Consider the following 27,531-nt stretch of genomic DNA (forward strand, 5'->3'; position numbering starts at 1 on the left):
ACTTCCTAACACTTGCCAGAGCACTAATAGCTTTAGTGATGATCTAGACAATGTTCAGACTCCCCGGGGAATTTTATTAGAGTTCTCAGTGCTGATGGAAGAGAAAGAGATTCAGTTAATTTAATCCACTAAATCTGGCTCACCGTCAGACCCCCTGTTCTCCATCTACTTTTCAATCTGCATCAAAGGTAATCTCAGGACAACATACTGTACTTTTGAATTTAATTATTTATACAGGAATTTTTCCCACTGACTGGAAGAAAGTAGACATTCTTCCCTTATTGAAAACAACATCACTGGATCCAAAGGAGGTAAAATTCTATAGGCCCATAACACTGCTTTCTTTTCCAACAAAGTAATTGGAAAAACATATCAACTTTGAACTTTCACAATGTGTGGATGCAATTGATATCCTAGACCCTGCTCAGTTTGATTTTCGGAAAAACCCCTGCAAGTCAGCCCTAGTTGCAGTCGTGGGAGATATTAGAATGATCATGGACAAAGAAGGGAAAGAGGCATTGATGTCATACGATTTTTCTGCTGCTTTCAATACTGTCTCCCTTTCAGGACCTACCAAGCAGGTAGAAAGTATAGGGGTTGGTGGATCAGCACTTGGCCTGTTGACATATTTTCTTGTGGTCAGAGAACAGACGGTTGCATTTGGTGATTTCATATCCATGCCTTTTACTTTTCCCTGTGGGATCTCTCAGGGATCTTGCCGTGTCAGATCCTCTTTAATATATATCTGGCACCTCTGGACAAACTGATCAGATTGTTGGGTTTCTCCAGTGTATCACATGCAAATGATACACAGATTGTAGTTTCAATCTGGGGAGATCCATCAGAGGTTGCAAATCATTTTAGATATTGTATGCCGGAAGTGGTGAGCTGGATGGGAAACAACTGTCTGAAGTCAAATTCAGAAAAATCAGAGGTCCTATTGTTCAGAAAAGGCACAACTTTCTAGAATTCCACTTGGTGGCCTAAGGAATTAGGCCCTAACCTTCTCCTGTCTCTTAGGTAGAGATTATTTTTGAAAGCAAGCTCACACTCTCAGAGCACATAAATCAAACTACTTCTGCATGTTTCTCACTTGTAAGAACATTAAAAAAATATTGCAGTTCCTTCATATTGACCTACAGAAACAGGAAGCACCCCCTTATTGCTGTCTAAGATTGATTATTGTAATGCCCTTTATTTGGGCATCCACAAAAGACACTTAACACATTGGAGGCACTTCAAAATGCTGCTGCGCAACAGCTAATGAAAATTCCTAAACACTCATCAGTGTTTTAAACCATCGATCAGGTGCACTGGTTGCATGTGGGAAAAAGAGTGAATTTTAAAGCACTCTGTTTGTCTTACAAAGCGCTTCATAATCCAGGCCCTTCTATTTGAGGAAAGTCTTCTGCTGGTATAGGTCAAGCAGATACCTCCATTCCAACTATACTAAGTTTATGGCACATCCTAAAATGAAGAGAGTCACCTGGGGAGGGAGTCGTTTTTCAGATGTCACCATTAAGTTATGGAAAAAACTCCCTCTTAGTATCAAAGCAGACTCTACCCTCCTGCAGTTTAGGAAACAGCTAATAACATGGCTCTTCACACAAATGCAGATTTTCTGATATCTTCATCTTTGCCTAATAGGTCTGTTTCTTTTTTTAAGACCCCAGCGCCAAGACGCCTTAGGGCTTACGAGCACTCTAAAATATATTCAATATTAATATATATATCACCTTGACCAACAAGACCAGAGATGAACCATGAAATACCAAAGTCTTCTGTAATTTAAAAAATATATTTTATATGTAGATTTGTAGTCTTTTATTTGGCAGAGACTAATTGTGGTATACAACTTGTGATTTCTGTGGATTTGCATAGTAGATGGATCTGAGTTGGTGCAATAACAATGCAAAATGTTTCCTATATGGAAGTACTTGGGTTATATATAGAGAGGCAAAGATTCTTGGGTAAATGAGACTAGCCTCTAAGGTCAACTGCTGCATGTTGTGGACTCTGTTTTGAAATGGAGAAAAAAAATTGAATAATGTCAGAGACACGTACACATTATCTGGGCACATACAGAGAGCAATGTAAGCAAATCAAAAGTGGGGTCTAGTACATACTTTGCTGAGGAAATATCAATCACTCTCTGCAGTCATCTTACCTTAGGGTAACATTGAGCCAGCGAAGCCTGTCTCAATAGTATCAACTTGCCTAGGGTTGAAGAACAGTTGAGCCTGTATTCTGTTCATTACTGCTATAAGTGTTAGTTTCCTGAATGCAACAAACTTTTTGAAGTTGTCTTTATAATTCTTGAATCTACAACTAAAGAACACCCAACATAACAACACACGTCCCAAAATAAATAGGCTATGTGAGTGCAGGTAAATTTTACGCCACAGTCTACCAGATATAATGGGGATTATTTATGAGAGGTTTGCGCATTGTTTGCACCAAGCAATATGGTACATGTGTGATGCAATGCAAACCACTAAGTGAGATTTTTTAAATCATGCAAAGCCACTTAGCATAGCTCTGAGTGGCTTAAAAAATCTGGAGTAACACAACGCAGCGTAAATCACTGCATTGAGTTACTCTGCCCTGGGAAGGCGTTCCATGGACATTGCGTGGTGTTCCCATGAAACTCCCATGGGTTTTGACGCGTCCCCAGATTTACAAGAACTTGTAAACCTGGGGATGTGCCAAAATCTTACACCTTCCAAGGGCAGGCGTAACGAGGAGAAATATTTCTATTTCTCCTCATTTCTTCCACTTTCTATGCAGGCTGCATTCTGCAACACAGATAGAAAGAGGAATACATCTTTAATGATTGTTTTTGTGCAGGTAAGTAACCCTTCCTGCACAAAAACAATTCTGCATGCAGTGCAATGTTGCAAAGATGCCTTCATTGGCGCTAGGCTGCCAAAGGGCACCAGCACATACACCGCATTCCATCTGTTTCCCTGTCACGCAGTGCAGCGCAATAAGGGGACTTGCTGCACAGCGTGACTTTCTCATAAATGAGGCCCATGTGTTTACAGTTTCAAATGTCTCGTTTTCAGGGACACACAATTTTAAGAAGGCCATGTGCCATACACTGTCTAGTGACAAGAGGGACTGACAGTACTCAGTAAAGCACCCTTGCTAAACTTGCGCACCCACTGCTGTTGAAGCCTTGTAACTTTCAAAATGTTACTCTAACAGTAAAGGCATTACCAGCTTCAGATATGGAAAGTGAAGAAGAGAATAACCAGAAGGCAGATCGTTGCTGGCTATTTACCACTGGTCTTGAAATCTCTGGTTGAGTGAGAGAGGTGTGGTGCAGCGACCAGAGTGGCTGACTCAGGATCACGGGGCTCACGGTTCGATAGCCGGTGACAGCTCGGCTCAACATCATGTGACTCTGGGCAATAGTTTACTTAATCTCCCTGATAGCCCCCAGCGCCTTGAAACCTTAAGGGGTGATAGGTTTGCGCTTTACAAATATGGATTATTATTATTATTAATATTACTTCATACTCCACGTGGCCTCTATCTTCAAGTATTATCACGTTGACAAGCAAATTGTTTTGTGGGACATCATGTGACTAAAAAGAAACAGGACACCCATAAAAACATAATTCTCCATCCCGGTCAACACTGGTATTAGAAAGTAAGACATGGCGACAGAAAAACTAGTGCCCAGATTTACGAAACTTTAACGCAAACCAGGACAGCAAGCAAAGTTGCTACTTGGCGTTGCATCAACTAAAGAGTGCAGAACTGCACCATTCCTACAAAGAAGTGGTGCAGTGCTGTTCCCCACCCTTGTGCCATAATGCAAGGTTGTCTGTGTTCTAGTCAGAATACATTTGTGCAGGAAGGGCTCCCTTCCTCCACAAAAACTGTGCTGAAAGGCAAATTCCTAAATGTATGTGAAGAAACAAGGAAAAATAAAGTTTCTCCTTGTTTCAACAGCCTCTCAGGGGCGCAGGTTTTAGCACAAATCCATGTATATAAGTCTTTGTAGATATGGATCTGCGTCCAAATCCATGGGAGAATGCATGAGACTGTCCATGCACCATCCATCAAAGGCCTTCTTGACGAAAAGTAATGCAAGGCAGTGCATTGTGCTGCATTATGTTACTTTTGGTTACAAACCCACACAAATTGCCATTCATGCTGGTTGATAAATACTAACCTGAATGTTGCGCTGGGTCTGAGTTAAACAATTGACGCAAACTCAATGCACAATCTTTTGTAACTCTGGTTCTCGATTTCACTACATATCCTTCCCCACTGACACCTATAGACGTAAGGATTTTACTCCTGCATTACTCGCAGGCCTTTGACCACTGGAGGTAAGATGGCTGTCAAGTGGAATCTCCCCTCTTCAAAGGCCATCCCATTAAATCTAAGCAATGTAAAATGGAGTTTCTCCTAGAAGACACATATAGACTGCATCACAAAAACAGCCGCCCACACTGAAAATCCAATTGAGAAATTGATAAGGATGAAAAGAATAGTCTCCAAAGTATGTGCGTTATTGATTGAGGCTTACCTACTTAGGGAATGACCACACATGAAAAGATGGAAGAGATGTCTTGGAGCACTGATATTCCCTTGAGACTGGGACACCTTAAGTACGGAAGAACATACAACCTTCCACAGTTTAAGAAATTCTAAGGTATTCATTACAAAATAGTTTATGATTGGCATTGCACTATTTGCTAGTCTGGTGAAGATGCCCTAATCTCCTTTTTTTCTGGCTGGAGGTACAATTGTCCCTTAAAGGACTGGTATGGACTCTGCAGCACCTGGGGGCGGCGAAGCTTTTATTTCCATTTCAGTGAAAGAAACCTAAGCCCCCTCAGCCTCTCAAAATTTGGTCACTCCTCAAACTCATTAGCAACCTAAAGGGACAGAGAGATTTCACTGCTTCACATCTCCTTTGAGGTATGATGGGGTTTCCTGTTGAAGCATCTCCCCAAGGGCACTTCAGAGCTTATTTTACTACCGAGTTGGACAAAGCTGGACCTTTTTCACATTGAAAAAGGGGATGTTAGATACTATGGAGTGTGTTGCTGGAGACCAAGAGGAGAATACTAGGAATAATTGTTGGTCTCTACAGTGTTGATGGGCAGTACTGGCAGCCACAGTTGATTGACTGAAGGGGAAAAAGTTATTGGCGGTAATGATGAGGCAGTTTTCCTTAGCTACTGTGATTACTGTTAGGTTGTCTGGGTGTATAATTGAACTTTTCCCTGTAATGTTGAAAATCAATAAAATACATTTGAAGAAAAAAATCTTTGCACAGCAGGGTCTTTGTTTACATTACCTGATAGGGATGTTGGCGTTATCCTGATCTCTGGCAGACACAGCTCCGACATATGAGCCAGGGCTTGCACCTTCACGGATCTCCATCACATATTCAGAAGCTATGAAGAAGGGCGGCTCGTCTGCGTCGTCCACGCTTATCTTAACGGTGGCGATGTCTTCAAATGGAAAACGCTCATCAGTATGTCTGTTTACGGCTTTCACTCTGACATTGTATTTCCTCTTGCTCTCATAGTTTACAGCCTGAGCATGTACAAGGAAAGAAGCAGAGACAGTATTAGCATTTCCCATCAGCCAGGTGCTCTATATCTAAGTGCTACCATTTTAGAAGAAAATGAGGCAGAAGAAACATTTCCCAACAGCATGATGAAGCCCACACTAAACGGGGTGGATTCATCACAATAAACATTAAAAGTTACGCTGACAAAGCATGTCAGGTCAGAATGCTGCTTTATGTACATCTTTAAAAAGAATCAATGGCACTTCTGGATTGTGTACTATGTACCCTTGCATTCTGTGGATAGCCAACTGATTGAGATTAAATGAGAAACAGTTCTTAAACCCAAAGACAGTCAACAGATGCTGGAGTATCAAGGATTGATAAAAGTTGCTGTGAGAAATTGGGTTGTTGGTTGAAGCGAGGGAGACTTCTATACAAGCCACAGCCACAATCCCTGTTGAGGAGAACAACAAAAACACTAAATGAACCCTCTGGTAGCTTGGCACAAAAGTGGTCAGGCTTAATTTAGACAAATAGGGTACATTTTCAAAAATTATTTGACAGAAAAATGGCAAAAGGCCAACCAGTAAAATCGGAGTTAGGAATTTTTTAAGTTTTAGTAAAATCCAGCGCCTAAAAGACCAAAGCACCAACCATGGACATTAAGTCAAAAGAGACTGGGACAAAGTTGAAAAAAATGGCTGACTGCGATCGCTGCACCAACGGTATGACTGCCGTATTACGAATTGGGCAGTCGGACTGTCATGGGACCACTGATACTGCCAGGGATTCATCATCCCAGATGAACTTGCAGTGAGTGGTCTGAGGCACACAATATGCTGGTTATGTCACTGTGGCATCACCATGCATATTGCAAGTTTACTCACTATCACGGTTTTCATGGCGGTGACCCTGCCATAAAAAATCGTGGTGGTGAGGAAACTAAGTGCGCCCTACAGGGTCCCCTGTTGCCTCTGGGCTAGGTGATGCATGCAGGGGGGCACATGCTGTGTCCCCCTGTCTGTATGCACCCCTGTTCCATCAATGCATGGACTTCGCAGTGCATGCTGTGCTGGAATGTGCATTGGCGATCCAACGGCACTACCTTTCTTAGGCTCACATACAAGCCTTTGGAAGGCACTACTGTGGGGCCGCCGCCACAGGACCGTCCGACCTGTATGGCAATCGGAGTGTAGCAGGTGGCCAGACTACATGTTTGGCGGTCTTGGAGCTGGGGGCTGGTGTCGCGGTCCACTCCAAGACCACCAAACTCGTAATGAGGCACTAAGGGCCAGATGCATCAAGCACTTTTCTCCTCACAAACTGGCCGATTAGCAGAATCGGTCCGTTTGCGATCGCAAAAAGTGCTTTTGTGATGCATCAAACACAATTTTGCGATTCGGTCACCTAGGGTGCCCCTTCCAAATAGCGAATCCAAACAGTATGCATGAATGTTTAGTGAATGCAGTCGCAAAACATTCGCATTTTACCACCTACTTCAAGTAGGTAGTAAGACATTTGCAAATGGGAAGGGGTCCCCAAGGGACCCTTCTCCTTTGTGAATGTTTGTAAAACCATTTTTCAAAACAGGCAATGGTCCCATGGACCACTGCCTGCTCTATTTCTTTTTGTAAGGCATTTCATTTTCCTTTAAGGAAAATGGGCTGCTTTACAAAAAAAATGATGGCTTTATTTAAAAGCAATCACAGACATCATGGTCTGCTGATCTCAGCAGGCCACCATCCCTGTGATTTTGCGATTCCTAGGGGGTTGCAAATGGCGACCTACCTCATTAATATTCATGAGGTAGGTTATTTGCAACCCCTTAGGAATCGTGCAAAATGTACTGCACACTTTCATGCATGCCGTTTCGTGATTCGCAATTTTTTTTTGATGCATCTGGCCCCAAGTCTTACTTGGAGGTCACAAATCTCCAGCCGAACAAGGCAGGAGGCTGTAGCCAACCAGAGTTCCAGGTTGCCGGATACCCCTTTTGCTAAGTACCGCTGAACAGGATTTGCTACTGAGCACAAGAACGTATTGGGAGCTACCGCGAAGTCAGGCCAACTGGTGATGTACCCTGGGAAGATAGATGAGCTGATTTGTCCTGGTCTTCCTTCAGTTCTCAGAGCAGTTTTTAGCCCAAAATGTTATTAGTCCCAAGATGTGGATGTTAGCTATCTGGGCACCTTGAACACCACAACCAAGGGCCCAGGACTGGAGGGTAACTATTTAGGATTTAGGGCTCAAACAGGCCGGGTCCAGGTGTGGATTCAAGATGATGGGAGCCTGTTATGTCCCTGTGGCTCTGAACAGGAAGCCAGCAAACTCGCCCCTGGAGTCATTCTGGTTGTCCTGGGTTCAGCTGAAGAGGCAGGGCCCAAGCAGAAGGACAGGCCTCTGAGGGTTCAAGGCAGCAAAAGAGTCATGTGGATTACACAACAGGCCACAGCTGCAGTAGTCCTCAAGACCATCCTAAGGAGAACCATAATAATTCGGAAAAACAGAGATGACCCTTATATTAAAGGGAAAGTATTAAAGAATATATAAAAAAGGAATATTGGGTCCATAAATGAAAAATAGAGACCGAAATGTCGACGCCAAGTCCAACTTCTTCCACGTGAAATTATTGGGCCTTCATCATTACATTCTTTTGGGGTGTGAAGATTTTGATATCAAACAGAGTGATTTGTGCAGACATTACACTTTGATTTCACTAGTTTGACTTGATTTACAAGAATAATGTTTATATGGAATTTCATGATTTGTACCCCCAAATTATTTATGCTCAACATAAAGATCTTTCTCTAATCCAAAATCTGTGTGCGCCTTTTCTTCAAGATTCATTCCTCTAGTAATTACATGCCGAGTTGTGTTGTCATTCATTCTCCACTGTCACTATTGGGATAGTTATTATAAGTTAATTATTTAAAATAAATTGTTTTCTATAGATGATTCCCTAGTTGGCCTTTACCTTTTTTTTTCAAAATTGTAACTTAAAATCCAGCTTTACCATTTTGGAGGATTTTTAATTTCAATGTCTCAGTCACCAAACCTGAGATACTTACCTGGTCCTGATCATAAGCTAGCATTTATTACATGTGATAAGACAAACCTATGTTATCCTATGGAACATGTAGGCCTCACTGTAGTGAAAACAAATGTATGTTTTTCATTCTCAGGACATGTAAAACTTGTATGTGCAACATTTTAGTTACATTGCACCCTGCCCTATGGACAAATTAGGGGCTATTTAGGGGTGACCTATTTGCACTAAAAGAGGAGTTTAAGGCTTGGCAAGGGGTTTATATTGCCAAGTCGATTGGCAGTTTAAAACTGTATTGAGGCTGCAATGGCAGGTCTGAGACATGTATTAAGGGGGTACTTAAGTGGGTGGCACAATAAGTGCAGCAGGTCCGCCAGTAGCATTTCATTTACAGGTCCTGAGTATATAGTAAAAAGCTCTACAAGGGATCTATATGTAAATTAAATATGCCAATGAGATGCAAGCTAATTTTACCATATTTAGGGGATAGAGATCAGAAGCACATTAGCACTGGTTAGGAGTGAACAGCTTCCTAATGCCAATCAAAACGAATTTCAGCTCAAAGTAGAAGCAAAGGCAAAAAGCATGGGCGAAGACCACCCTAAGGCTGACAGGTCTAAACGTGGCTTATTCACAAACTGCAGTTTGTAGTGCTGAAAGTAGTATTAAATTAGTACGCCTACTGTACCACAAAATGCTAATCACAAACCTGCATGTGGAGACTGCTGCCTCCACCTATCTTTTTTGTGTGTATATCTACTCCTATGTGGCAGAAATGTCAGCACATGTTGGTATAGATATTTGTAATAAATGTGGTATAGACAAGGGAGGGTGACTGGAAAATTGGAAATGCCTACAAAAAAAATTAAAGGAGTTTAGGGAAAGTTAAGGGCGGGTTTAGGAAGGGGCATTCTAATGCAAACATACCTGCACAATAGAGTAAGACAACTGCAATTCACAAGCTACACTTCTGATGTTACAATAGCACAAATTCTGTCAAAACAGGTGTTTTGTGCTGTAGTCTAGCCTTTGAGTAAGTCAAGCACTGTGCATGGCCACTCACAGGTACCGCAGAACACTATGGGGCATATTTACAAGGGGATTGCGCCACCGTAGTGTCACTTTTTCTGAAGTTTGGGTGGTGCAATGCTCTGCTCCATATTTACGTAGAGTAAGCCCCTTTCTGTGGCTTAATGCCGCTTTGTAGATATAGTACACTTTCAAGCAAATATCTGTGTGAAAAGGGTGTGCAATGGTTGTAGCTGTGGGTGTTCCACCGCAACACCCAGTTGCTTATTAACGCTGCCCCAGATTTACAAGAATGTGTAAATCTGAGGCAGCTCCAAAAACTAATGCCATTCAAAAGCAGGCAGTAGAAGGGGCAAGATGGGCAAATACTTTTATTTCTCCTCATTTTTGCTCTTTCTATGTGTGCTGCATTCTGCAGAACACATGGAAAGAGTACAATCTCCTTTAAAGATTATTTATGTGCCGGAGGGTGTCCCTCCGCAGTGGGGCGGGAAGACCCTGATGATGAAGCATGCCACCAATGGTCCTTTTGGTGGGTGAGGGGTATTTTAATAAAGCTGTGCTTTCCATCAGTTTAGGAGACACGAAGTCTGGAGGAACACTTCTTTCCATTTCTATACGGGGGGATCCCTTTGTTTGATACCTTCCTGCACATAAGCAACCATTCCCTGCAACACATACTCCCTTGAGCAATAGTGCAAGGGTGTCTGCATTGCAGGGATGAAACCCTGCAATGCAAGCACCCTTGAACTATGGTGTAAGGGTGTCTGTGTTGCAGGAAATCATTGGGCGGAATAAGTTAGCACACAAATACTATGAATGCAATAGTATGAAAGAATGAAAAAATAAAATTAACGACTGATCAAAATCACATGATCTACACATATGGCTATTTAATAAAGGATCAGTGATGTGGAGTACTCAATTCCAGTGCTATCTCAACTAGCAAAGGAAATAGAGTTTCTCAAACAGACTGATGAAGACTTGAAAACAGAATTAGGAGAACTAACTTATGACTCTATGGAATCCTGGAGAATTCAGAAGGGTCCAACATGATTTCCTTTCTGCAAAGGGTTATCCCTTCTATTGTTCATTTACCTGATCACATCCTATCCAATATTCAAAGAGCCCACCGCATTGGTCCTAAACCATCTGCAAACTCTTCAGATAAAAGATCTCAGGGCATCATTATCCTTTTCCTAAAGCATACTGATTTAATGCACATTATGTCTGCAGCCTAAACAAGTGGGTCGACTCCAATGGTCTGGTAAGAAGGTCTATTTCTTGCAGGATGTTTCTAATGCAACGGCTGCAAGAAGAAAACATTTCCTGGAACTACGCCAACAACTAAAATCCATGAATATTAGATATGGCATTGTTCACCCATGTTTTTTCAAAATCATTTATAAGGAGAACTCCCATACTTTTGTCAACATCGTCTTGAAGATATGGAAATTGTGCTGCAGCAAAGACTTGATTGTTATATATGCATTTTCTGCTATACTTCTTGAATTACATAATGTTCTCTCCCCTTTAGGAATTGGTCATTCCTGGTATGTGTACTCTGTATAACCCATATCATTTTCATTGTTTTTCAGCCCCAGTGTATTATCTGGTGTGTATGTCCTGTCTTAATGCGTTTTGCCCCTTTATTGTGTGTACCGTACCACAAGCATTCCACCTTTCATAGTCCATGGTAAATTTTGCCAATATATTTTTCAATATCATTTAGCCACTTTATGCCTTTGTTATTCTCTCCAATTGTAATTGCTTATTTGTTCGGTGTTCGCTGTACTCCATTCCATGTTCTCTGGAGCAGAGTCTGCTTCCATCTTCTTTAAGTGCTCCACACTCTTCTCATCCCTAGGGATGTATTTATTTAATGTAAGGTACTTTTTGCAACTAGGATTTTTAATTCCTGTGTTGCCTTTGTGTTTCCTTTGTCTTTGTGGGGGTTTCTTGCTCCCCCTCTATTTTTCCTTCTTCTCACTCTGCTCTTATTCTTTTTCCTTATATTTTCTGCCAAAACTTCCTGCATACAATATGCTCATGCCTATATTTTCCCCTAATGTTCAACTCCTCGTATAACTCTTAGAGTCACAACCTGGAATGTTATATGTATGAAAAACTTTATTAAACACCAACGAGTTTTGACCCACTTTTCTAGATTGCACTGCCAGCTTGCCCTACTTCAAGAAACACATCTTACTGAAGCAGACATTAACAAGCTTCAAAAACAATGAGTGGGCAAACTTTTGATTTCCTCTGCTACACAACATAAAAATTGGGCAGCTATTCTATGTCATAAAGGTTTAAATAGTTCCCTTGTATCCCAGCAAAAAGACAAGAAGGTCATTGGGTTTTGGTACGACTTAAAATTGATGGGTTCCTTTTCACGATTCTTAATGTCTATGGTCCTACCAACCCTGATCCTTTATTTTGGAAACATATCTCACAACTGATCACGCAACACTTTACTGAAAATGTCATATTAGGGGGAGACTGTTGACAAATTATGAACCCCTTTCTAGGTCGGCATTCATCTACAAGATTTCTCTCTCAAAGAACCCATAAAGCATTTAAGGACGCTATCAAATATAACACCCTTTCAGATTCCTGTAGACTGGCCCACCCCTCCGTTCAAGAGTATTCTTTCTATTCTGCCCCTCATAAAACACAGACTAGGATAGATTATGTGTTCCTTAGCAATCCATCACCCATCACTAAGTTAATTCTGAGAAAGGCTAAATTTGACTCTCAGATCATGCCCCTGTGTCTACTGATTTAGTTGTTCTCAGCATCCCTTAACCCAGATCATGTTTGAGGTTTAACAACTACTTACTTTTCGATAAGGACGTTATCACTGCATATGAGGCATTTGTTGATGAATATTTCAAGACTAACGATATTAGCTATGTGTCCATCACACAAAAAGCTATGGAGAAGGAATCAGCTTTCATTCTTAGTGAAATGAAGAGACTGGACCATAAATATTTTACATTTCAAAGTAATAAATCTGAACTTAGTGCATTGACGGTAGCCAAGATTGAATTCAATAAAAGTACTACAGAAAAAGCTTGTGGTTCTCTTCGCAAGATTAATGCTAGATTTTATAGAGCGCGCAATAAAATTGGGACTTTGTTAGCCAATTACTTTAAAAGTAGGAAAGAAAAATCCTCAATTTCCTCTATCCCTAATCCATGTGGTATTATACTATTTCGTGACTCGGACATTGCTAGCTGTTTTATTGACGCTTATCAATCACTATATACCTCTGAAGCCACACCTTCTGCGGAATCCTTCGCCTCATTCTTTTCTCATGCTTCCATGCGCAAATCCTCACATATCGATTCGACTCCTCGATTTGATGAGTGGAAGAATTGTTTTCTGCAGTCAAACCGCTTCCAATTGATAAAGCACCGGGACCAGGTGGGTTCACGGTTCAATTCAATCTTCAGTTCTCAAAATTACTTTTCCCTAAACTATTTAAATTAATTGCTCATTTACTCTCATTAAACAAATCATCTGGATCTTTTATGGAAGCTATGATCTGTCTTATTCCTAAAAAAGACAGCGATTTCTCTCAATGCAAAAAATATACAGTTACATTTCTCTGGTAAATACAGATTGTAAAAGTTTCAATAAAGAGCTGGCCCTCCACCTTAGTGACTTTATTCCTGATCTAGTAGATGTAGAACAGTCTGATTTAGAAATATAATGGATAATTCACGGTCTTTTTAAACATCCTCAGTAAAGCAGCTAAACTTAACCATTCCATGCCAGTGGTGGCCCTAGTTGCTGGAAAGGCATTTGATCAAGTAGACTGGAATTATCTAATCTACCCTCTTCAATGGCACGGGTTCGGCCCTCAGTTTCTTCAATTAATTACCTAACTTTTCCCCCCTGTGCTCGTCTGTTTTGGTCAACAGTTTTCAATCTTCCTACTTCCCTCTCCACTGGGGCACACGGCAGGGATGCCCTCTTTCTCCTATGCTTTTTATTCTTGCACTTAAACCTTTTTTATATAGTCTGAAACACTCTGTTGCCTTTTCTGGCTTTCACCTAAATAAGGCCCATGTTAAAGTTATGGCTTACATTGAAAACATCCTTCATTATATCTCTAAACCAGAAACATCACTCCCTCACTTTTTTTAAGTACTAAGTAGATACTTAGAAGTATCAGGTTCTAACCTCAACATAGAAACATCCAAAGTGATGCCTTTGAATAAATTCTGTTTTAAAGCACCTTTTGCTGGGATTGGGCTCTCCTGGAACCCTGATGAGATCAAATGTCTTGGTATATATATGCAAAGATCTCAGAGATACTAATATGGGCATTATACTGGCAATTTTTTTTAAGTGATGCAAGGTTGGTCTCCTTTATTTTTGTCATAGGGGGAGTGCTTGGATACTATTAAAATGATGCTACTTCCAATTATTAATTTATATCTCATGATGGTACATATCAAAATCCTGGTGAAGTACTTTACAACTATTGATAGACTCTTCTACATTTTTATGGTGCAGGAAACTTTCTCTTTTTTTTTACATTGCGTAAAATTACCAAAATCAGTCGGAGAGGTTAATTTGCCTGACTTCTCTTCTTATCATAAAGCCTTTGGTATTAAACAGTGTCAAAGTTGTTTTCTTCAATTCCCTCCAGCCATATTATGGTTTCAGCTGGAATTAACCTGTATCTCTCCCTTCACTCTCACTCATATTAGACACATGTCACAATTCCCTAAATACTGGGCACCTGCAGTTATATGTCATTCATGTACTCTTTTCAAGCCTTACTCTGTAGCTCCTCTCCCCTCCTCTGACAAATTCCTTAGGAGTCCTATTTGATATAATGAAAGCCTACTTCCACCCGTTATTTTGGTGAAATTGGTTAAACAAAGGTATATTCACTGTTTCTCAATTGATTCAAAATAATTATTCCATTATTCCATTTTCAGCTCTCTCCTCTTCCTTTAATCTCTCTCCAAAATCTCTCCAACAATATCAGATCTTAGAATCTCTGTTGACTCCTACACTGGTGTCCCTCCCTACCCTTTCCATTCAGAGTTATTCTCCGCAATCCCCACTTAGACGAATACTTCATACCACCAAGGCCTCAAAAATATACAGAACACTGGTAAAACCTTGTCTATGTAGGCCAAAATCTAAATTGAAGCTTTTCTTTGAATCGGATTTACACTCTAGTTGGCCTAACTCACTTTGGCAGAAAATATCTGAGAAAATTCACTCCACAGCACGTCCTGCCAACCTTACCCAAACTCTCCATCATTTCTACAATAGGTTATACCATACACCAGAACACTTGTTTAAATTCAAATTGCTTAAAAGTGATGCATGCTGGCGTTGCAACTCAAATCCTGGTACTTATCTTTACGTATTCTTCCTTTGTCCTAAACTGACACTGTTCTGGGAGCAGTTATGGACAAGAATAGGACATATCACCGAAGTTCACTCTCCATTTTCCATAGATATTTTACTTTTAGGTGGCTTAAGTAGTATCTGACCTCAGAGCAAACTACTCCGTAAATGTGTTGATCTACTGATTGTTATTGCATTCCAGGTAATTACCACTAATTGGAAATCTGTAGACAATATTACACTACAACAGTGGTGGAACTTGATATGTCATAACCACCGTTTGCATAGTTATAATTTACATTCTTCATCTTAATTGGCAAAACGGGGTGAACTTTGGGAATCATTGACTAGATATGTGCCCTTGCATGTTCGTACTACAACTTAATTACAAATTGGGCCCGATGCACAAAAGTAATCTGAGACAAAATCCTAACTTTACAACTTTCGGTATTCACAAAAGGCTTTTCGGAGTAGTAAAGTTAGGACTTTACTACTCCGAAAAGCCTTTTGTTAATACCGAAAGTCGTAAAGTTAGCATTTTGTCTCAGTTAAACTTAAGTTTTGGTCTTAAGTTTACCACAACTTAAGTTTAACAGAGAGAAAATTCTAACTTTATGAGTTTCGGTATTCACAGAGTGCATTTAGGAGTAGTAAAGTTAGGAATCTTAACTTTACTACTCCTAAATGCCTTTTGTGAATACCAAAAGTCATAAAGTTAGGATTTTGTCTCAGATTAGTTTTGTGAATCGGGCCCATTGTTTTTAGCATTGGGACTGCGTGTTGTTGATAACACATTTTTCTATTGCTAATACTGCTATGGTTTATCATATAATGAATGATTTTCATGATTCTTTTTGTTTCTCACAACAATTTTAAAGTATTTACACTTCTTCTCCTCCTCTTCTCTCTCTCTCTTCTTCTTTTCTTGTTTCTATATTGTCTCTATTTTACTCTTTCCTTCCCACTTTCCTTTAACAATATTTTCTTCAATTTAGTTACCTGCACAATGTAGTTATTTGCTTTGCTGATGTTGGTATGAGTCGTAATACTCAATTTCTATATTGTACTTTATGGTTTCCCTATATATTGGTTTGCCAAAATACATGTATAACTTTCATTTTGTAAATAAAAATACTAAACTTAAAAAAATAATTGCAGCTGGACTGGCTATGTGACTCAACAAAATAATATTTTGGTACTCCAAAGCCTAGGAACAACTGCTCTGTAGAATGTGGCTATAAATACATAAAATAAAAAATGGTTCATTAAAATGTAAGTATTAATTGATCAAATGCAGATCAAAGCTTTGTATCTGCACAAGATAAAGAGAGACATACCGAAATGCACTACACACCAGATAAGGAGTTCTGTTGTTGTTCATCAAAATACATGTTGAAAAATATAACAATCTTGATTAGCCTCCAGAACAGGGTTCCAATCTGCAAAGAAGCTTTGAAGATGAAGGGGCAACAACTGATTATGATGCCGGTCGGAAAAGCTGTGCGACAGGCATGGTAGCGGGAAAAATCCGACCGCCGGGGCTGGGGACTATCCAACCACCTCATTACAATACATGCACTAGAAATTACTGACCACGGCAGTCAGAAATACATCAATTCCGACCGATGAGGTCAGAAAGCTTTCAGCTCCGACCGATGCGGTCGCAAAGCCAGTGATTTCAAGAACGTCAGGAGTGATGGGTCAGTGATGGATCGGATTTCGTAGCAATGGAGCAGGTAGAGCAGTGGCAGGACTTGTACGGCAGGATCCATGGTATCCCTGGACATGGAGAGGTGCGTGGAGTTGAGTTTGTTCTGTTTGTCCCTATGTTTCCACTAACTCTGACACGCCGGTTTAACCCGCTCAGTCGGATGGCCTCAAAGGCGCATCATAATAAGGTGGTTGGAAAACTGCCCATCACTGGCCATTGTAATATGGCGGTCGGGAGGACCGCTGACAACGCGACCGCATCGGTCTTTTCCGACTCCGACAGGACCGCAGAGGCAATTCTGACCGCCATCGTAATCAGGCCCAAAGTGACACAATTTTAAAAAGTTTATTTTTGTGATTTGTAAATTGTTTCAAATTTGAGAAAACGTGTAGAAGGAGGACTGCATCTTGACTGGTCAGGAGAAAGCATTAAAAAAAAAGCAGTACAAAGTTGGAACCCTCTACATTATGTATATGATTAAGTGGTCATAATTCCTTGAAAGTACAGGAGAGGGAGAGATGGACGTTAAAGGCACAAGTGAGGGCTCCAGTGAAGGAAGGAATGAGATGTTAATGTCAGTTGGTCTTTAGAAAGGCACCTCTAAAAGAGTAAACAAAAGATTACCACACTAGTTTGAAGAACGGTTTAAGAGGTAAGACATTCAAAACCTAAAGAGAAGTCCCTTAAAGACTGGATCAGCTCAGCTCCCGTATCAAATCAAATCAAATTAGAGCTTATAAAGCGCACAGATACTCCAAGGAGTGTCCCAGCACTGCAGGTATGTAGACCTTCAATCCTAAATGTAAATGTGAGGGAACTCAAACTAAAAGGCTACATTGAAAAGAACATGTGTCCTTAATATCCCGCTGATGCCGTGGGTGAACATTTCAGCTAGCAGCAGCTAGCACAGAAAAGGAGGAGCCTTCCCATTTCTTCCTTCTAGTCTTAGGCACCACAGCCAGCAATGCATCATCCGAAAGTAGGGTTCGGGAGGGCAGGTAGTGAAAAAGTCGCTTAGATAAATATTTTGGACCTAGTCCATAGAAAGCTTTGTGGGCACGGACCTGCCCCTTAAACTTTACTCCCACCCAAATAGACAGCCAATGTAACTCCTTAAGATGGGCCTGACCAGAAACATTCCTTGGGATATTAAGCAGAAGCCTAGCTGCAGCATTCTGCACCAGCTAGAGTCTCTTGAGTAGGTATAAAGTGAGACCCCAAAAGAGTGCATTGGCATAGTCAAGCTGAGCTGTTATAAGGGCAATGACAAGAGGCTGGAAGAAGAAACAAAAATGTCCTCAGTGATAGTAGGAGGCCAAAGCAAGTCCCAACTGTGCTCTCCACTTGTGGTTTGAAAGACAAATTACTATCAAACTTCACTCTGAGGTTCTTCACTACCATAGTGGGTGTCAAAGGAGATCAAGCAGAACTTGGCCAAATCTCACTGCCCCAAAAAGGGGGAGAAGATCCAAAGACCAGTATATCTGTCTTGCTTGTTTTGTACTGGAGGTTGCTCTGGCACATCTAGTGAAACACAGCTGACAGACACGCTTCAAATCTGTGTTGAGCACTAGAGATGTTTCCGACCCAATTCAGAATAATCTGCGTGTCATCAGATGACCTGCACTCCAAAGTATTCCACAAGGGTTGCCAAAGGAGACATATGGACATTGAACAATGTCGGACTCAATGCAGAGCTCTGGGTAACCCCAAACTCAATTGACTTAGAGTCAGTTGCAAATGATGGCATCCACACTGACTGACATCTGTTTGATAGAAAAGAAAGCAGCCAGAACCAGGTGGTCCCAACTATCCCGGTGTCCCTCAGACGGTGTATCAGGATTGGATGGGAAACCATATCAAATGCCACCAAAAGGTCTAAAAGCAACAAAACCACCTTCATCCTGTTGTCCATTGCCATTTAAATAGTATTCGAGACCTCAACAAGAGAAAACTCAGTGCTGCAACTGGGGTGAAATTCCAATTGGGAGACATGTAACTGGTTGGCGTCAAGACAGCTAGAAAGCTGGGTGTTAATTAATTTCTCAAGGATCTTAGAGAAGGCCGGTAGCAAAGAAATCGACCTATAGTTGGCCAGGGCAGATCTGTGTGCCCAAGGTTTGTTGAGCAGAGGAATCAACCTGGCGTTCTTCCAGCAGCTAGGAACAATGGCATGGTGCAGTCAATTATTTAACAGAACATTCTGAGTGTGATATATAGCCTCCGCATTAGGACTCGTGACTTCGGGAGGACAAGAGTCAATAGGGGAGACAGAACTACAGGCTCTAAGAACTGCCAAAGAAATCGAAAAAAACTCTGTCATAGATTATGAAGATGAAAAAGGCCCTAACAGGGTCTGATTACCAGACCAAGCAGTTACACAGATATTAACAGCCGTAAGTGCCCTTATGGCAACTGACCCATCGGAGTCTGTACTGTTATTAGCATTCACAAGTATTAAGGACTTACACAGAAACGTCCTCTCAAAAAAATCTGAGATGTAAGAGCAAAATTTCAGAGATGCTTCCAGGGGCTGAGAAAGAGCAGAAGGATTGATAAACATTTTTGTGATTTTAAAAACCTCCTTAGGTTTATTATTAGATCTAGCAAGGTACTTTGCTTGGGATTTTGTTATGCCTTGTTAATAGATTCTAGCTCCTTTTTATAGTGCTTCCTATCATTGGGTAGATAAAACCTGCACCTAGCTCTTTCAAGCTTTTTGCAGTGCTGCCGCAGTATTTTAAGGTCCTTATTGAACCATGGAGCCGATGGGCATCTCAGACCACCAGAACCTGATCTAACAGGTGCCACCCCACCTGATCGGCTATCTTTCCTCGCCAGACATTAATTGCCAGTGCATCAACTTCAATATTACCAGAAAGCGCCAGAGCACTGTTGCTAGGGATAGAAGTAATATCTTCAGTCTTAACTTTAGACCAGCTGCGGTGAGGAAGTGATGAGTTCAACCTTCTGTATCTGGTGCTCTGCTCCAATAGCTAGTGGAAATACACTGAAGAGTGATCTGACCAGGTATTACTCAGATCCTCCACAATCTTAATACAACATTCAAAAAGATTGTGTCAAGCAAATGACCTGCAGAGTGAGTTTATCCACAAATTGCTTCGGGTTCCAAGTGGATGTAATGTCCAAGAGGAGTGAGGCTTGGTGGTCCTCTAAAGTGTTCAAATGAATCTGCAGATCACCCAGAATCAAAAATCGGAATACATTAACAAGTAACTGGACAGAAAAACATCCAATGAGGACAAAACATTTGAAGCCTGTACTGCGGGGCGGTGGATAAGTACTCCCGACACAGATTTATTGGCTGAAGGGAAGAGACAGAAGCCAAGGGATTCAGCCCACATGGAGTTCAGGGGTCTTAAAGACAGTGAATTTCAGGGACAGTTTAAGAAGAATTGGCGACACCCCCACCCCTCTTGCCCACCCTATCATGTGTTGCAATTAAATAGCTGGCAGGGATGGCAAATGTAATATCTGGAGCTGAACCCTCATTCATCCATGTCTCTGTGAGAAAAACAATATCCAGATGTTCCTCCATAAGAAGCTCAAATATTTGTAATGCATTTTCTGTGGATATATTGCACATTTATCAGTGGTGCTGCCTGAATCCTTAATACATTAGCACTGTGGTTAGTAGCCTTTATGGGAAAGTCATCATCAGACGGCCAGCCATCATGTACTTGAAAGGAGTAAAGTGGTCCGGAAGGTTGCAAAGCAGTGGTGGACAGATCAATCTGACCTGAACATAGCATACCAGGATTCAAAGCATGAATCACCGAATAAGAATACCTTATAGAGAGGGCCGGCTGAGTGGAAATCAGAGCAGCATGGTTGGCACTGAGCACGGAACTAGTGTGGACTAGCGCAGACAGGTTTGTGTTAGGCGCGCCCGCTGCACGCATTTGTTGCGCATGCGAGCACTGGCCCCTCCTATGTACCTGGAGGACATCCCCAAGCAGCAACTAGACTACAATTGTCAAAAAAATGCTGGCCCAAAAAGGCCTTACTGGAAATGTAGGCACAAACGCACTAAACATGGCATTCTGAAAGTGCCGGGAGAGCCGTGAAAAGAAAGGCTCTAGGTATTCAAGTTAGCACATCAAACATTAAAATAAATCATATTAAAATGCTAGATTAAAATGCTAGAATCAGTATCCCCCCAACAGCAGAATCATCAGAATATAATCCCTCTATATGAGAAAATGTGTTTTTTTACCTATGCCACTGGATGGGGAGTTTAGAGTTTTTTTTAGATCACTTGTGAAATACACGAGGCGGCGTTTGGTAGTCATTGAGGCTTATCCATTAAAGGCAATTTTTTTTTTCAAACCTAAACACTATCAACATTACATCTACATACATTGAGTACCCTTTTTGTATATGTTTATGGATACAAGAAATAGATAAAGGATTTTGAAAACGAGACGGACACAGTACACAAATCATTGAGTAGCTAGTTTAAATTCAACTGTTGAGATACCAGAAGGAATACATAGTTTGAACATGACAGGGCATGGTTCAAAAAATAAATGCTAATGGACATAAGGCTTGAATAAATCATAACATCTGGCATTGCTCTGCACACCATTCCATTTACATTTTGTTTTACAATGCAATTACAAACAGAAACTTGACATGTGCATCCGTCTTGGTCCCCACTGATAAAAGGTCAGTCTTCTCTGAACTGCCAGGTCATGTTACATTCAGCCATAGAACAGTTTCAGCCTTATTGAGCCCCATCAGTGAGGTGAGGTTTGAGTTCCATTGTCCCTTAGAGTGCCTCATTGTAAAAACACATTATAGATCAAATTCTTAAATAAATGATAACCTCTGACGTTTCTTCTAGGAATGTGCCATTTTACTTACTCTGTCATTACAGTGGGGGATCAACAACTTAGAATCTACTCCTGGTCCCATTACAAAAAGGGCAGTTCCAGCAGAACTGCCAGTTCAACTCTTCTTTGAACAGTGGTAATGAAGGTACAACAATTACTTCTCTTTTGGCTCCCAAACTATTTATGGAAGCGTGGTCACAGACCAACTAAGGACAAAAAGAGAAAGCGTCCCAAGTGTAGAATTTGACCAACACCCTTTTGGTTAAGAGGCTATGTTTGGACATACAGACTTTGGCCCAAAGAAAGGGTATGTGAGTTGGCTTTGCATGGTTCCAACTAGCAGAATATTCAAATAAATGTGTGCACCAGTGGAGATAGAAGGGAGAATGAAGTGCTCCATAGCTCCCAGAGAGATATGCAGTTTCTCATCCTGGAGTTTCAGGGGTGGTGTGGACTGTCTAGTTTTGGCTCTCAGTGTAGAGTAGGTGCAGATGACACAGAAATGGATTCAGTGTTTGTCTGTTTTGCCGGGGAATTCGGAGACTGCACTTTGGAACCTGGTAACCTTTAGCGCTCTCCCAATTTTGGACATGCAGCACCTCATTCATAGTTCACATCAAAATTGCGACCTCATTTATTCCAATGTCCAGCCAAAAGATTCCCTACAAAAATATATGTTGTGTTATACAAATGGGGAAGCATGTGGTGTATTCAAGAAAAAACTTTAGGAGAGATATATGATATCCCATGCAATGTGAATCATAATGAGATAATACACACAGTTTCTAACTTAGACTAACAAAGGACGGCTAGTCTAAATTTTGGCAGAACCGTTATATACATAGAGACATCTCCTTTCACAGGCAGTGGCAATGTTCCTAATCTTCTGATTTCCATAGCGACATATTGGTATTCTCATGATACAAGAGTGAATGGAAGAGCAGCCATATTAACACATTTGTCCTTCATAGTGCCTGTTTTTTACTGATCTGCCACAAAGCAATCAGCATTCCAACCCATTTTTGCTCCTCCTGATGATTTATTTGAATTAGTCCAAGGGTCACAGGTAGCCTGAAAACGAATTGATCTGATGGTAATGGCCCTAGGCATTGTGCTTGAGATGCTGGTAGAGTTAGTAGAGTTAGTTATTCGCATTTTCTTCCAGATGGTTGCCAATACTCTAGATGGTAGCGTAAGTTATATATATTGTATTGCTTCTGTACTGTGTGTGCTTTTGTAGACACATTTTGAGAACTCAACGCCTGTCATGTTGTGCAGCTTCTTAGTTCTCAAGGCATTCATGCAAGGCTCCTAACTGAACCCTCATCCTTTGCTGTTGTGAAACCATAATGGTTATCATGCTTGCCATCCTGCCACCCATGGTAGCAATGCTTCCTGCCAATGCCTAGACCCTTCCTTGTGTCAGGGACTAGAAGTGGGGGTAGGCCATGAATATAAAATGAGGAGACCACTGACTCATAGTGTGCAGGTATGGACCGGAAGTCCCAAGCGACTCCAGCCCGTTTATTTAAAGCCTTCTGGCCACGCCTGGCCAGAAGGTGATACATTGTATGTGTGGTGTTCCGGGTTGGGGTCTCCGCTCTCTGAGGCGGCCAACAACTAGACCGCTACATCCCATCCCAAATCAGTTCAAACTCAAAACAAAATAAAATCAACACACATAGTCAGCAAGTCTTTGATTGGGCCTCGGGTGAGGTCTCTGATTGTACCAATGTTGCTGAGTGCCTACTCTCGGGTTCGCGATCTCCTCCGTCACCGACAGTTCTTCTGTTCTGAGGTCCCCGGGACTTTCCGGAGCCACCGGGATCAGACTCGGGCCACCTATTGCGCTATGGATGCTGCCTAGGCGCCCATTTCCTTCGTCGGGCGACACTTCAGCTCTCGGTCTCTCCCTTTCTGAGACAGGCACTCTCTTGAACCATGAGATGTTTCGAGTGATGACTTCTCCATCCTTCTCGGCTGTCACAGCAGTGGCTTTAACCACTTTGACTAGCCATAGTCCAGGCTCATAGGGCGTGCGGAACTTGCCTCCACTGCGACGATTTCTCACAAGGACAACACACCCTGGCGCCATTGGTCGGGTCTGTGCTCTTCGCTGCCTGCTCGCTCTTTCGTTGTTGGCTGACCTCCTTGTTTGAGCGCCCACCGGGTCATAAGGTTCAGTTTCCCAGTTGTCCACTTCGGGGATATTGTCCCGTCTCAGCCCAGATAGCATCAGTGACCACGGGGACCTTTGAGTGGCGCAGTGTGGGGTGCTCCGATATTCCCGCAGGAACCTCTGGAGGGCAACTTCCGGGTCGGACTGCTGGACACGGATATGCGTAGGACTTTGTTCAATGTCCGCATGAACCTTTCTGCCTCACCGTTTGCTTGGGGCCACTGCGGTGTTATGCGATGATGTTTGATGCCTAGACGCGACAGAAATTCCTTGAATTCGTGCCCTTGGAATGGGGGCCCATTGTCTGTTTTGACGAAGTGTGGCAGACCAAATAGCGTGAATGTCTTATCCAGCATTGGTAGTAGGTGGTCGAACGCAGTTGACGGTAGCACCTCCACTACGGGGTATTTCGTGTGCCCATCAATCAGGACAGCGGTCACTCGCCTGTCTGGAAAGCTTTCAAAGTCAAGACTGATCTACGACCAGGGTGACGGCGCTTGGTCTTCAGTTATCACTGAAGCTGGGGCCTCCTGGCCTCCAGTGAGTTGACATGCCCGGCACCTGCGTACACAGTCATCTACGGCTTCTTCTAGGTTCGGGAACCAAATCTTCTCCTTCATCCTGGCTTTCATCCGTCTTGTGCCTTGGTTACCCTCATGTGCTAGAGCGGTCACTCGATCTTGGAGGGTCAGGGGTATGACAATGCGTGAGCCTCTCAATACTACACCGTTGGCTGTGGTGCTCAGTTCTTCATGAACTCGCCACACCATCCCGAGGCGGGCCCGGTCTACTTCGTTCAATCCACTCACGTTGTGGAGAAAACCGGTCCCTGAGCCTTTCTGTAATGCCTCCAGCACTTTCTTTAGAACCATGTCCGACTGGGTATGAGTCTCAATTTCTGACATTGTAAGGGCTTTTGGGCATGCCCACTGTGTAGCCATGTTGACAAACTCCTCCGTCAACATTTCTTGGTCTGAGGTTTCTCCTGGGGCAACCGCTGGATGTCGTGACAAGAAATCCGCTGTATTTTTGGCACCTGGCCTGTATACTAGATCGAATTGATAGTGCTGGAGTTGAATCGCCCACCTTTCGATCCGTGGCGATGGATGAGGTGCGGTTCCTTTGAACAACGGAATGAGTGGTTGGTGATCTGTTATTACACGGAACGGGTGCCCACTGAGATATAGATGGAAGTGGTTGCAGGCCCACTTGATGGCAAGCGCTTTGCGTTCAATTTGTGAATACCTTGTCTCTGTTGCTGTCAGTGACTTGCTTGTGAACACTAGCGGGACCCACGTTCCTGGGCCTATTTCTTGTGACAGCAGGGATCCCAGGCCTACAGGGCTCGCGTCCACTATCAGTTCGGTTGGTCGCTTATTATCGAAGTATGTCATGGTCGTCTTTTCCAATAAGGTTGACTTCACCATGCAGAAAGCTTCCTCTTCCTCCAGGCCCCACTTCCACACAACGTCCTTCTTTGTCAAGTTTCACAATGGCTCCTCAACAGTTGCAAGATTGGGTATGAATCTCCCACAGTACGTTGCCATGCCTAAGAAGCTTCGAACTTCCGACGCTGTTGTGGGGGCTGGAGCTAGTTGGATTGCTTGTGATTTTCGGGGATCTACTTTTACACCCTCCTGGCTGAAAACATAGCCAAATAATTCAATAGATTTTTTAAAGAACTGCCACTTCTCTTTGTGGAGGGTCACCCCATGTTCGGTGAGGCACTGGAGGGTGGCTCGAAGTTGCCGGTGATGATCCTCTAGGGTCGCTGAGTCTATTAGGATGTCATCGCTGACATTCAATACTCCTTGGAGCCCAGACAAGACTTCTCTCACAGCGTTTTGGAAAATTTCGGCGGCCGATGATATTCCAAAGTTTTGCCTTTCGTAGCGTCTGAGCCCCAGGTGTGTCGAAAAGGGGCATATATACCTGCTTTCCTCCTCCAACCTCAACTGGTGGTATCCTGCATTGAGGTCTATCTTATAAAACCACCTGGACCCATTTAGGTCAGCGAGGATATCATCCACGGTGGGCGTCAAGTGTCTTTCCCTTCGTATTGCCTGATTAGGCATGCGCATGTCTATGCAAAGTCTGATTTGTCTAGGCTGTTTCGGTTTTTCAGCAATTACTGTGGGTGATAACCAGGGGGTTGGTCCAGTTACTTTTTCTATCACCCCTTGTTGTTCAAGTTTAAGTAACTCCTGCTCAACCAACGGTCGTAGGTGAAACGGAATGTGTCTGTGTCTTAGGGCCACGGGCTTTACTGATGTGTCAATGTGTAAGCATACAGGGGGTAGCTTCATGCCCCCTAGCCCTTTGAACAGCTGTGGGAATAGTTATAGGATATCTTCTGTTTGTAGAGTCCTCACCGCATTTGCGAACGTCACTAGGCTTAGATCTTCAGTGGTGTGACTTCCCACTAGGATGTCTGCTTCTCTATCGAACACATGGAACGTGGTTGTAACCTCGTGTCTTTCTGACTTTACTTGAACAGTCATTTTAGTGGTAGAGGCGTTTGGCTCCCATACGTGAGGATCCTTACTTTGGACGGTGTGAGTTGTGGTCTTGGGTTTAGTCTCTTGTAATGTTGGCTCCCCATCACATTGACTGAGGCCCCAGTGTCAATGAGGGCCATAACAGGGGGATCCTGCAATCTCAATAGCACATGTCGGCTGAGGACGTCGCCTCCTTTTAAGGTCGCTTGCAAATGATATGAGGAGGCACTCTTCTTCCTCGTCAGTGGACGGGTCTTCGAGGTATGTTCGTATGTTCTGTGCTGGGGAGATGCCTTCAGCGTCCGTGCCATGTCAGTTTCCTCTAGCGAGAGGTGTCTTACCGCCTTTGTTGGTGGCCGTCGTCCTGCAACTCCTCTGCTCCACATACCCCCTCGGCATACGCTGGAGAAATGATTGGGAATCCAGCGCTTCGAGCAAGTCTTCCCTCGGGCAGGGCAATCGCTTGCGGCATGTTCTTCTATACCACAGTACCCGCACTGCGTCTGACGCGGTCTTCTCGTGGGCCATCGCCCTCGGTTGCCACACCCTGGGGTGTGAGCAGCGTCCACCGCTCTGTTTTGACTGTCACTGCTTGACCTGCTGTGGGCATAAGCACCGCTTCCATCGCTGTGGACCTGACCTCGGACAGGTCGTGGGACCGCGCCAAGACAAGCATGTCTTCCAGGGAGATCCGGGTTTGCCGAAGAATGAGAGTCCTTAGGGTTTTGTTTCTGCACCCTTGGATAAGTTGCGCGCGCACTTCTTTGACTGGATCATCCTCAGTGCATGTGCTGGCCAACTCTCTCAAGCGTGCATGGAACGCGTCCATCGACTCACCTTCTCTTTGACGGGCTTGTTGCAACTTAAAGCGCTCATAATCGGGATTTGGTTGAGGGTCGAAATGGGCATTGAGTGCCCTTATGGCTGCATCATAATCTGTGGGGGCCCCAGTGTTTTGTAGGTGCGCAAACAATTTGTATATCTCGTCCCCTGAGAAATGCAGCAGCAACAACCTCTTGACAGCGCCATCCGTTTCTCTGATGGCGATAAAATAGTTGTCCAGCCGGCCAACCCACACGTTCCACCTTGGGGATGCAGTTGCGGGATCAATCAGTTCACTAAACGGTGGTAGCGCGCTGACTTGAGAGTGTATTGGCGCTGTTGGAGCAGCTGCCGCTGCTTGCTGTGGAGCTGCTGCTGCCCCCGCTTGATCTGTCATGCTTAAGCGTGGTGACACCGCCTACCTGCTTCCTGACGGGCTCTGATGTGTGTGACCTGACGTGCTTCCCCAGTC

At 42.9% G+C, this 27,531-nt stretch overlaps 1 protein-coding gene across 1 annotated transcript in view; it reads right to left on the minus strand.

The window, feature by feature from the left end:
* Positions 1-27,531, minus strand: part of CDH19 (cadherin 19) — a 925,430-nt gene that overhangs the window by 355,125 nt on the left and 542,774 nt on the right. The window contains exon 7 of the mRNA XM_085605889.1: positions 5,321-5,562. Within this exon, the coding sequence (XP_085462015.1) occupies positions 5,321-5,562 (242 nt within the window). The remainder of the gene's footprint in view (positions 1-5,320; positions 5,563-27,531) is intronic.

This window comes from Triturus cristatus, chromosome 5_1 (genome assembly GCF_964204655.1).
Source record: "Triturus cristatus chromosome 5_1, aTriCri1.1, whole genome shotgun sequence".
Lineage (NCBI taxonomy): Eukaryota > Metazoa > Chordata > Amphibia > Caudata > Salamandridae > Triturus > Triturus cristatus.